The following is a 13,089-nucleotide window of genomic DNA, read 5'->3' on the forward strand; positions in this document are numbered from 1 at the left end:
TAGTTTCGTGCGAACTGGAGTTTTTGCCCATGATGGACTGGCTCGCGCCCGTGTCCAACTCCATTGACACCAGGAGTCCATTTAGTTCAACATTCAGCATTATCGGGGACAATTCATGGTGAATGTGTGCACCCCATGTACCTCTGCCTCCTCGATCTGAGGCTCTGGTTCTTCGTGATCCTCCATGAATCTGTCCTCCTCTGTAACATGGTGGTTTACAGGTTTAACAGGCTTTGCAGCATGCCTGCACATTCGTTGCAGGTGTCCCATTGTTCCACAGCCCTTGCAAACATACTCTTTGAATCGGTATGAATGGAAACGATGATCACTCCCGCAGCGCCAACAAGGTGTTAATGGCCTTGCATTCATCACCCTTGATGGTGGACTCTGAGACATCTGCGGACGTGTAGCTGCAGGTATGTGTGACCTGCCCTGTACGTTACGATTCGAAAACAACATCGCTTTGTTCACAGTACTTGTAGCAGCTTCGTATTGTCACTGGTGGCAATGAATGCCTGGGCTATCGCTATGGCCTTACGCAAGGTTGGGGTCTCTACAGTTAAAAGTTTGCGAAGTATGGTTTCGTGGCCAATGCCACGTACAAAAAAGTCTCTGATCATGTGCTCCAAATGTCCTTCAAATTCGCAATGTCCTGCTAGGCGTCTTAACTCGGCGACATAACTCGCCACTTCCTGGCCTTCAGACCTTTTGTAGGTGTAGAACCGGTACCTCGCCATCAGAACGCTTTCCTTTGGGTTCAAATGCTCTTGGACCAGTGTGCATAAATCATCATACGATTTCTCCGTGGGTTTCGCTGGAGTGAGCAGATTCTTCATGAGGCCATATGTTGGTGCCCCACATCGGTGAGCAGGATCGCTCTTCATTTGTCAGCGCTCTCTTCCCCATCTAACTCGTTGGCCACGAAGTATTGGTCGAGTTGCTCCACAAAAGTTTCCCAATCATCTCCCTCCGAGAATTTCTCCAGGATGCCCACTGTTCTCTGCATCTTTCGGTTCGCTATCTGTATCTCATCGCCAGTTGTTGTGTATGGAGAAAGAGTCAGACTGAACACTGTGAGCTCAAAGTAAAGTGTGACCGTAGTCTTTTATTGCAGGTCTCCAGAGTGCCTCTCCAATCTGTGAAGCTTCCTTAAATACCTGTGCTCCCAAGGGATTATGGGATCCCTTGCGACTCCAGGGGATGAGCCCTCTGGTGGCTGTACAGAGTAAATATAAGGTAACATATATAAAGGGGGGATAGCCAATATTGAGGAGGCCTGAGGTGGTTAGATAAACATATGAGGGAACAGTGAATAGAGAGTTATGCTGATAGGGTTAGACGAGGAAAGACGGGAGGAGGCTCGAGGGAAGCATACATGCCAGAATGGGCTGGTTGGGCTGAATGGCCTGTTTCTGTGCTATATATCTTATATAATCCGATGTAAAATCTCTCTACGGTTTGCCCCACCAAAGCTTTGCAAATTCCTCCAGTTGGAGGTTCCAGGCTTTTCCCTATGGTTCTCTGACATCTGCTGGTGTTTCTTAGTTGGTGGAGGAGCTTTCAGCTATCTTGGCCCCATCCTCTGAAACTGTTTTCTAAATCTCTTTGCCTTGCTATTTACCTCTCTACCTTTAAAAACCTCCTTAAAACCTATCTTTTTGATGCTGCCTTCAGCCAACTCTTCTAAATTTGCCACCACTTGTCCCATCTGTCTCCTATGTGGTGTGTTAGGACATCTTATTACATTAAAGGTGCTATACACATGCAATGTGTTGTTCTTGTTGCTTTTTACTAATACTAGTGGAGCTTAAAAACATCAATCTAATTGTGAATGCAGATTTTAACCAGTCATGCTTGAATAATAGATTGTAATTTTAATGTATCCTGCCAACGCTACCTCTAGAGAGCAGATAGAATGTTTGTCTTGTTCTTTGAATTATTAATCACCCTCCAGATATTATATAAATTGAGAGTTTATGACAATATAAACAAGACATGGTCTATTGAGAGGAAGAGGCCATTTTAAAATAGCAAAAGATAAGTTGAAGTGTTAAACCCATGGTGCCAAAAACCAACACAACTGAAAAAAGTAAAATAGAAGATAAGGGAAAACAAGCAGCAGCGATTAGGTCAGGCCAAGTTTGGAATTTAAGTTCAGCTTTGATGGACCAAATGAGCCTTTCATGTTCCAATATTCTGTATTTTTTTTAATTGGAGGACAATAGCTTGTGAGTGAATTAGATAATGATCTTTTGAATGAATGTAAAAAAAAGTCTGAAATTCAATCATCAGTGATATTCAGTTAGTGGCTCCTACTCGAGATTTGGCGAATTTAAATGAATTTGACAAACCTTTATTACTGAGTGCAAAGTGGCTTTTCATACAGTAAAGTTTGCATTTTTGAATACACGCATTTAAGTAATTTAGTTCCCAATGCAGCAACTATGGCTATAACATAACATTTATGTGAATGGACCCAGTTATAAATACACAAGTGCTACTGTAAAATAAAGTAAACGTTTGGGTTAAACATGGTTCCTCCTAATTCTTCCGACAGACCACAACAAGTGATGGGTTTAGCATATTGTAAATAAACACTTCTGAAAATGACCAAATAAAACCTCCAGATATTATATATGCCAGTTTAAACATGTATAATTTTCTTATTTCACTATATGAAATATTTTGTTCCATTTTGGGGTTTTATCGCCCACTTTTCGGTCTTTATAACCTGTTGAGCGACTATCTGGCAGATCTAATATTCTAAAACCGGTCGCTAGGAAGCGCTCAAGAGCAGCCTGGAGTGAGTCGCCGACTATTTTATCTCTATGCTGTGGGAATGCGTTTAGGATTTACTCATCCGCCACCCCTTGGTGCTACAGACAAGATCAGGCACCGGCCCTGTGCACAATCAATAACCACAAACCCACATAATTCCTTATCACTTCAAAATCGTTTAAAACTCTCCACATAATGAATTTCTCGTGAACTACAGTGACCGCCGCGTACTTGCCTGCAATGCGACCTAATCCACCTTATATTTTCAATTTACTATTTTTGTTTCTAAGACATCTACACACTAATATTTTAGCCGGTTATTTATTTTAGACTTTAAAGAGTAAAGATAAGACTGCAGTTCATTGCAATTCAAGATTCCATTGGTGGAATATTATGACTTGAATTTCACTTTCATAATCTCCATAAATGTAAGTTATCTTTAATTCTGACATTTGAAAGTTAGACAAAGCCGCAGAACAATTTTGTTATTTTAGACCCTGTCTTAAATGAGAATGGACAAACAATAACACTTTTTGTAGGATTCGTTTCGAACATAAATGACATTGTTATACACACGCACACATACCAAGTCGCTCCAGTGGTAACTGATTATATATAAATCAATTACCATTCCAGTGGTTTTATATTGTTGCCAATTATGTGTTATTGGCACCACGGCGTCTCTTTCAAGTTAATTAAAATATTTGTATTTCATAATAAGCTTTTTAAGTTTTATTCGAAATATTAAGGCAATAATATCTGCAAAGTTTAAACATATAATACTACCCATAAACCTTTGCAACTTAGTAAAGAAAATCTCACATCTAAAATCAAAATCAACATTTAAAACATTAAGTATGTCTAATAGTAAAACGTTTTAAATAAAACTACTCATCTAGTATAACTATAAATATTGTATGTCCAAAATAATATGTACTATTCCATTGCACCCTGCAGTAACACCATCGCCCGTTCATATTGTTCAACTGATGTAATGGGACGGACACTAGATATTTTAAATTGAATTTATTCATGTTGGGTTTCCAAAATAGACCTCAGAAAACAGTGTTTAAAAAGAAAAACAATAACTTTGAAAACTTGTTTAAATTTACCTACAAACTAAAGTTGCCAGAAAATACGAACTTTAATTGTAAGTCGGTGGTGAGCCAGTTCGGGTCCGCACTGCTGCAGGGAGAGGCTTTCTGGACATCTTGACTTTGAGTCCACACTTGAAAAAGTACCCTCCCTGCAGTCGGCGTGACGTCAGGGTGTTTCCCCTGACTCTCTCCTGTATAATGATGCTGGGAGTTGGTCGACTCTGCTCTATGAGTCTGGCTGTCTCCATCACGCACTTGCCCCCACTCTTGCTCGCCCTCTCCGTCCTCCCGTCGCCTTCAAGTGAGCCCAACACGCTGTCTCCCAAGTGAGGGATGCGCAGAGCCGCGCCTGGGAGCTGAGACCAGCGGACAGAACGCCTCGGAGCTACTGGTCCCCATCGCAACTCAAAAGCTTCCTCCAAGAAATGGCTGTCCGCGACAGCATCTTGCCCATCAGCGAGATGTCCACCTCCTTCCCCGAAGTGGTGGAGCTGAACGTTGGCGGGCAAGTGTATGTCACCAAGCACGACACCCTGGTCAGCGTCTCCGATTCCCTCCTGGCGAACCTTTTCTCCAATAACAACGGCAAGGTGCTTCCCAGGGACAACAGGGGCCGTTATTTCATAGACCGGGATGGATTCCTCTTCAGGTACATCTTGGATTATCTCAGAGACAAGCAGCTGGTCCTGCCCGACCACTTCCCGGAGAAGGAAAGGCTGCTGAGAGAGGCTGAGCACTTCCAGCTCAGCGAGCTGATCACATTTCTGACGCCCAAGGTCATCAAGCAGAGCTCGGTGACAGACGAGACATGCCAGAGTGACATTGAGGAGAACTCGCAGAGCAGCGACCTGCTGGCCAAGAATGCCCCTTCCCCCGCGGCGGCGGACAAGAGATCGGGCTTTATAACCATCGGTTACCGCGGCTCCTACACCTTGGTGCGGGACTACCAGGCGGACGCCAAGTTTCGCAGGGTGGCTAGGATCATGGTGTGTGGCAGGATCGCCCTAGCCAAGGAGGTTTTCGGGGACACCCTGAACGAGAGCCGAGATCCCGATCGGCCCCCTGAAAAGTACACGTCCAGGTTTTACCTAAAATTCACCTACCTGGAGCAGGCGTTCGACAGGCTGTCCGAGGCCGGCTTCCACATGGTGGCATGCAACTCCACCGGGACAGCTACCTTCATCAACCAGTACAGGGACGACAAGATGTGGAGCAGCTATACCGAGTACATCTTCTTCCGTAAGTTTTAAGCCTTTTACTGCAGTACTTACATTGATTTAGCGATAGGACCTTATTTAACGGCAATCAGAAGGAGCAATTTAAACCGAGCATCCCGGGTCACATAGAGGTGGCCATGTGAAAATCTCACAGCCGATCAAAGTCTGTGAAGTTCCAGTACAACTCACTAAATATTATAGATTAATATTTTATCAAGGTTGAATCTTTTCTACAATAGCCGTGTTATTACCTCATTTTCCTCAGACGGAAGCCTGTTTTTGATGCGAGCACAAGTTAAACATTATGAAACATAAATCACTTCTCGCCCCTTGAATATTGAGTTCATTCAGACACACAGCTCAGCAACGCGCCGCTCCAGACGGGTTATTCCCATTCACTGGAGACTCAATGATACCAAGCGCTTCATCGTATCTAATCCCTACTGAACTGTGATAAGCAAAGAAAAAGTTTCTTTACGACTGGGCACATCTCCAGTTAGAACAGAAAGAGGCCATACGTTTACAGCAGGGAGAGAGTTTCCAACAGCGAGAGCAGGACAGCCTCAGTTTCCCAACATGATTGCTTCTCTTAGTTACGGAACAACTCGCCAAGTTTATAAACTGCGTAATGTTGTTCCCTTTTTGATGTTATGTCGAATTCCAGTTAATGTGACATCTCAACGGACTGAATAAGATATCCCAATAAAGTTTATTTTTAAAAGTTTGCTCACGAAACACTGAATTTACTTCTGCTGAGATTCGGTGCATTTGATCGTTTTCAGGTTAGCTGCCAATTTTCGTGCCAGTGAGGAAACTGATAAAATCAGTGAATGGGAAAACCACGAAAGGGATTTATGTTTTTATTGGCAGGATTACAGTCAGTTTCTGTTAATTCAAACAGAGCCGTTTCTGTCTGAGTGTAAACACCGGAGAGACTGAGTGAGGGGAGGGAGCACAACCCCGTATCAAATGGGAGAAAAAGAATCTCACTTGAGAGCACAGAGTCGATCGAGGAAAAGTCTTGTGTATGGATTACTTTATATTTGCCAGAATATCTCCTTTCAGACAAGAAATCGATAGCAAAGCCCCACACTGCAGAATCTCGACTCCTCTGCACTGAGGCAGGGGAACATTTAAGCCCGTTTTCACAGACTCGCAGTTGCCACAGACTATCCCTTTATTAGTTTCTATCGGTCTTATTGTAATTTTTAACGAGGCAACACAGAATGATTTATATGTACGGTCGTCAAGCAGTGCATGCATGAATGCGCTCGTAATAGTGTTAGACCCCTTGCTGCCGAGAGTAAACAGATGTCGTGTAATTGCGTCGACAACTCTGCAATTCTGAATATTAGCAAATCCATCAAGTATCAATCTGTTAAACTCCCTATTTATTCTTCACACAACTTGACATATATATGTGGGATGCAGGACAAGACACCGGGGGATACCTATTCACGTGAACTGGGCAGTACCATGAGTTTGATACAGAGCTATTCCATGGCTTCCGTTGTATATTCTGTTTAAATCACACTTTAGCTAAGTAACTGAAGGCAAAATAATAATTTAAAAAATGAGATAAAAAATGAGAATAAAACATCACGAATGCTGGAAATCTGAAATAAAAACAGAAAATGCTGAAAATATTCAGCAGGTCAGACAACACCTGTGGAGAGAGAAACAGAATTAGTTTCAGGTCAAAGACCTTTCATCAGAACTGGGAGATGTTCGAGATTAACAGTTTTAGATGTAAATTTATGCATGAATTCCAGCGGGATCCTATTTCACTTTTAGTCTTCAACGTATCTGGATCTCAATCCCTTTTCTGCTTTACAATATGGCGAGTGTTTCTCTGAATGCTCATCTCTTATTCCTACTGAGTTTTAAAGATCCTGTACTACACACGCTTCCTCTTCCTTACAACACCACCGTGTTGAAATGAAGACTCACCACAGTCTGCTACTCTAACTCATTTTCTCGCAGGACTCCTGTACCTTCTTTGGTCTTTCCTTTCACATAGGCTTGAGGTTTTTAAAACCCACGCTGAACATCACCTAATGGCTACTTTCTGATTTACCTCGCCGTTTCAGCCTTGGTGGTATCCTGCACTATTGGCTTGACCTTTCATCTTAACCATTGCGAAATTAGTTTATTTTAATGGAAACAACTCTTGTGAAGTGGGAGAAATAATTCATGCATATGGTGTGTGATAACGTTTTGTTCATTTAGGACTTTGTTTCAAGTGACCTCGTATTTTGGCATGCACTGGAGGGAGAGGCAAGCTGTCTTGTTTATTTGTTCCTTGGCACACATCAGTTTGTGCATGCTCGAACATTGCCATGACATAAAATTTAATTTCAAATTTTAATGAGTACTTATATTTATTGCACAATCTAGGCCAATAATTCTACAAAGTCCTCATGAAATGCTCATTGCATTTTTCTGACAAAGGTTTTCATGTTTAATTTCTCTTCAAAGTTATTATAATTAATGTAAATTAGATCCCGCTCAGCTTTAATAATTTGCAGTCTAGAAATCACCGTGTGTGTTAACAGGGTATAAAAGGCTATTGCAATTGTACGGTATTAATTTATCTGCTATTTTAACCCCTTTTAAAATAGCAGACAACGTGATATGAATGTGTGAAGTGTCTGTACGCTAATATCATACATCGCGATTTATAGCCAAACTTTTGAGTGAATTAAAGGAAATACAATAATTTATTGTATGCACTTCCAGAGGTTCAATCAGAGGCACAGCCACAAATAAAGAGGTGGAAAGAATATCAGGGGCAATTCCAAGAGTGGGACAAAAGGAAGGCATGACTCAAACCAAAAACAACATTGGTTTCGCATCGCCCTCATTTTCCCGCCCCTACTGGCGTTTGAGTCTAAGGACTCAGAGATACACAGAGATACACAGATACATAAAACACAGATATAACAGGACAGTTCAACATGTCAAGCCGGTATAAACAATAAGGAACTGTGTTGAAAACCTTCACATCGTACATCCTATTTTTGGATTGGATTGGGACTGCTAAAGCTCAACCATAATGTTTGCAACCTGCAAGGGAATACTCCAGCTTGTCACTTGCTATATTAGATTTTAACATTTTATTTTGATTACAAAACGATGTCCGACTTTTAATACATATTTCTAAAGATATTGATGTAATACAGTTATAAAAGTTAAAATGACACCGTAAATGAAATAATCATTGATAAATTAAATTGGACTATACATTATTGCATCATTTATTCTTCTGGACAAATTTCACAAATGTATAGTTAATCAATAATGTCTGCCTACTGGCTCATTGCGCTCTAGCACATTAGCTATAAAACTATGTTTTTGTCGATAAATGGTTAAATGTTTTTACTTTCTTAGTAAGCAACCCTGCTTCACTTGTCTGATGGCGTGCGATACAGAGACAGAAGTGATAGGCTTGGTGTTAGATCTGTCGTACCTGGCTCTGGATAGGAATTTACAGTACACAAAAATTAAGAGGAGCTACTCTTTTATTTACTTTTACGTTTTGGGCTCATCAAGATGAGGGTGTTACTGCTAAGGAATGAAAGACTTTCCGTTTAGGTAGCCAGTGTTAGACTTGTGCACTTTCAACAACATGTCTCTGTAAAGAGCAAACCACCTCTCCGTACCGGTGAAACATATTTTGTATTTACCACACCGCCCTGTGGCGTCTCTGATTGAGCTGGCCAATTCGGAGCTGTTCTTTGGATTGAGACAGTCCAAACACATTTTCGGACACAGTAAACACTGAGTCTGTTATCCACCAGTATGGTCTGGATTTGCACCGTTTCCCCAGTGATAACAAGTCCATTGTGTAAACCATTACACTATCTTATCTCCCTCTACAATGAAGCCACTATAATATGTGCCATTATGTTTTCAATGAAATTAATTTTGATAATTAATACATGTATAAAAGGGATTTGCATGAGACTCCACTGCCAGCAGACTTCACTAATGGCGAGTAAACTAGCGCTGTAGTGTTGTAGCCTTTTTCTGGTTTGTGCTCACATCTCTCGAGGTTGTGTGTCAGTAGTGGAACCTCTAGAAATTATCTTGATATATTATTGTCTCATTCTGGGAAAATCTGGCTCGCTTTTTTCCCGGTATCCTGGGCAATATTTATCCCTCGACTAACATCACTAAAAACAGATTATCTGGTCATTATCGCATTGTGAATCCTTACTGTTAGCACATTCGCTGCTGCGTTTCCTACATTACAATAGTGACGACACTTCAAACGTGCTTCATTGGATGTAAAATGTTTTGGGATATCCTGAGGTCATGAAAGGCACTATAAAAATGCAAGTTATTTTTTTCTATTTTCAGAAAACACACTTTATTGATACAGTATTGATTTGCATAACATAATAGTTATATATGTAAGTTGACAACCTAACATTGTTCTGGCTTTGTGGCTGTAATGGTGTAACTTCCTGATCATGAAAATAGTATTTGTATTTTTCTATATTGGAATGTACATTTGTACAGGGCCTTGGTGAGCCCACACCTGGAGTATTGTGTACAGTTTTGGTCTCCTAACTTGAGGAAGGACATTGTTGCTATTGAGGGAGTGCAGCGAAGATTCACCAGACTGATTCCCGGGATGGTGGGACTGACCTATCAAGAAAGACTGGATCAACTGGGCTTGTATTCACTGGAGTTCAGAAGAATGAGAGGGGACCTCATAGAAACGTTTAAAATTCTGACGGGTTTAGATAGGTTAGATGCAGGAAGAATGTTCCCAATGTTGGGGAAGTCCAGAACCAAGGGTCACAGTCTAAGGATAAGGGGTAAGCCATTTAGGACCGAGATGAGGAGAAACTTCTTCACCCAGAGAGTGGTGAACCTGTGGAATTCTCTACCACAGAAAGTAGTTGAGGCCAATTCACTAAATATATTCAAAAGGGAGTTAGATAAAGTCCTTACTACTAGGGGGATCAAGGGGTATGGCGAGAAAGCAGGAAGGGGGTACTGAAGTTGCATGTTCAGCCATGAACTCATTGAATGGTGGTGCAGGCTAGAAGGGTTGAATGGCCTACTCCTGCACCTATTTTCTATGTTTCTATGTTTCTATTAGGCAACATTAATTGCGGCATGTTATGACACTTTTCCATACTGCCATGGGGTACTAGGATGTGGCTTCCTGTATCCCATCTCATCGTTACAGGGTTGTGGGGAGGAACCAAGCAAAAACCAAGTGCCTCCAATAACAACCCTTTTGCATAGTTTCCTCGTGTCCAGTTTCCAAATGGTAATGATAAAGATCTGGGTAAAAATGAGTTAAAAGAGTGTTTCTCAGAATCAAAACTTGTCTTGCAACTGTTTTTCTCTCCTACCCAATTTTCTCTGCTTCTGAAATTGTTGACTCCTTGCAGATGGATGGTTCCATGGGTAATATTTACCCTGCAGCTTCGCACCCTAGTGGCTCCTGTATGAGCCTTAACACTGATTGACAAGGTTTATCGATGAAGGGGACATCATATATGAGGCAGATTATGTCTGTCCTCATCTGATCTCCATACATATAGGAGTCTCCTAATAATGATAAGGTGCATTTCAGAAATCCTAGCTGATCTATTTCCCGATCGCCAGTCTGTACTGCGTTAGCTGATCTCAGGGAGGACATTTGTAGCACGCTGACTAATGAGATTAGCTAAGTCAGTACGGCCGCAAATGGTTTGCACAGTGAATAGCTGAGGCACGCAATCTGTATGTCCTGGCTACTCACAGTGTAAACCCACTGAGCCATGGGGAAAATGGTCCTGCCACATAAAAAATATAACATTACCCATAAGACCATCAATCTGGGACAAATAGAGAGAGAAAGGTTTCCTTTATGGCCTATGTGTAACAAAACCTGTTGATACAAATGTGTTTATGATTTTGTTACATTTTGCAAAGGACGTCTCCAGAGTTATTGATCTAGAATTCTAATTTCAATAAACAGAAGCTATAATGAAAGATATATAAGAATTTAGTAAATGAGACATGACAACATAAAAAAATACTAAATTGGTAGCGGCGCTTCTGCGCCAGCCATGGCGGGTCCCGGGGCGGCCGCTGCCGTTGCCTGCTATTTCATGTGTTGGAGCGTGATGCCAATGGGCATACGATGCCGAGCTGAGGGCAGCTGATCCATTTTGGAGTTCTCCACTCGCATTGCCGCCCGCACTAAATCACACCGCTGATTGCTGCCGCTAAGGTTTCAGCAGCGTTAGGCCATGCGGAGTCTGCCAGGACTTCCGAGGATGGACCCCGGAACTTCAATCAACTCCTTTGCCAAGCTTCTTCTTTTGAACTTTCATATGTTGCCCATCAGTTGGGAAGTGTGGAGGTGGGGATTTGGGTTGGAGGGGGTTGCATTTTCTGGCAGCTTTCCGAGAGGCCTGCACTGTGGGTCAGTTAATCATTTCACCCCTCAACAAAAACACACCCATTTCCCATCAATACTCGACTCAACAACTGAACCGAAACAGTAGTTATTGTTCAACGTCCGCAAAAAACAGCACACACAGTGACATTCACATCCACTTCCCTTGTTGCAGCTCTTGGTAATTAAATATTATTCAATTTATTGATACGGGTCAGTAGTATAATGCGATCTGCCTAAACTGAAAACCAAACATGATCGCAATACAGTTGCGACCTGTGGTGATGGATTCATTAGATGACAAGACTCACATTTCGATTTCAGATCTGAACGGTAGCATAGTGGTAACGTCACTGGACTAGTAATCCAGAGGCCTGGTCTAATGATCCAGAGACATGAGTTTAAAATTTTAAAAAAATTGCATCAGTAATGGTGACCATGAAGCTGCTGGGGAATTTAAATAAATAAATCTGGAATAACAATCCTAGGGCTGGAATTGTATCAGCTTTCCGCCGCATTTTTTGCGGTATTTCTTAGTTTGGGGTGGAAAACCACCCGGTGGGAAATTCATGGAAGTGTTCCGCTGGCGGATTTGAAATACCGCTGGGGAGCGGACTGCAACACTCGAAAAACTGCTGCTGCCCAAGTTTGGTCAGAGCGATGAATCGTAGATGAAAAAAAAAGTCGCCATGAAAAATCAGTCAGAGCAGCCCTTGGAACGGTGATAGGTATAAAATCCTGCAAAAAAGTTGTTAAAGTTTAAACAAATATTTTGCAGCAAAATCAGTAGAAGAGGGTCTTGTGAATGTTTTGCGATGTTTTATTTTCCCCCCGTTAATCAGCCTCGGACTAAAGTTGATGAGGATCGCGTTTTCCACTGCAAATTCTTATACATTGCAGATTTTTCCCGCTGGGCAGATTTTTTCCCCATTTTTTCATGAGTTTTCTGCCGAGAATTCTTCGTGGAGTCACAGCATTTTTTGGGGCGGCAGCCGGTAGTGGCGGTTTTTGATCAAATTCCAGCCCTTAGTATCAGTAATGAAGCTACCGGATTGTCGTAAATACCCATCTGGTTCACCAATCTACCTGTTGCAGATGCATCTGCCCATGACAGCATTGGTAGCAGCGATCACCGCACAGTCATTGTGGAGATGAAGTCCCGCCTTCACACTGAGGACACCTTATATTGTGTTGTGCGGCACTAGCACCATGCTAAATGGAATAGGTTCAGAACTGATGTAACAGATCAAAACTGGGCAGCCATGAGGTGCTGTGGGCCATCAGCAGCAGCAGAATTGTATTCCAGCACAATGTGTAAATTCTTAACTGGCATATCCCTCACTCTACCATTGCCATCAAGGTAGAGGACCAACCCTGGATCAATGAAGGGTGTAAAAGAGCATGCCAGAAGCAGCACCAGGCATACCTAAAAATGAGGTGCCAAGTTGGGAAAGCTGCAACACAGGACTACATGTACGCTAAAAAGCAGAAGCAGCATGCTATCCCACAACCAATGAATCAGATTAAAGCTCTGTAGTCCTGCCACATCCAGTCATGAATAGTAGTGCACCATTAAACAATTAAAGGGAGG

General features: G+C 42.0%; 1 protein-coding gene across 3 annotated transcripts in view; it reads left to right on the forward strand.

The window, feature by feature from the left end:
- Positions 1 to 4,300: 4,300 nt before the first annotated feature.
- The window catches only part of LOC139242055 (BTB/POZ domain-containing protein KCTD8-like), a 445,346-nt gene continuing 436,557 nt past the window's right edge, over positions 4,301 to 13,089 (forward strand). For all 3 annotated transcript variants that reach the window (XM_070870210.1, XM_070870217.1, XM_070870204.1), the window contains exon 1: positions 4,301 to 5,114. In XM_070870210.1, coding sequence (XP_070726311.1) covers positions 4,301 to 5,114 — 814 coding nt within the window. The remainder of the gene's footprint in view (positions 5,115 to 13,089) is intronic.

Source organism: Pristiophorus japonicus, chromosome 2 (genome assembly GCF_044704955.1).
Source record: "Pristiophorus japonicus isolate sPriJap1 chromosome 2, sPriJap1.hap1, whole genome shotgun sequence".
NCBI lineage: Eukaryota > Metazoa > Chordata > Chondrichthyes > Pristiophoridae > Pristiophorus > Pristiophorus japonicus.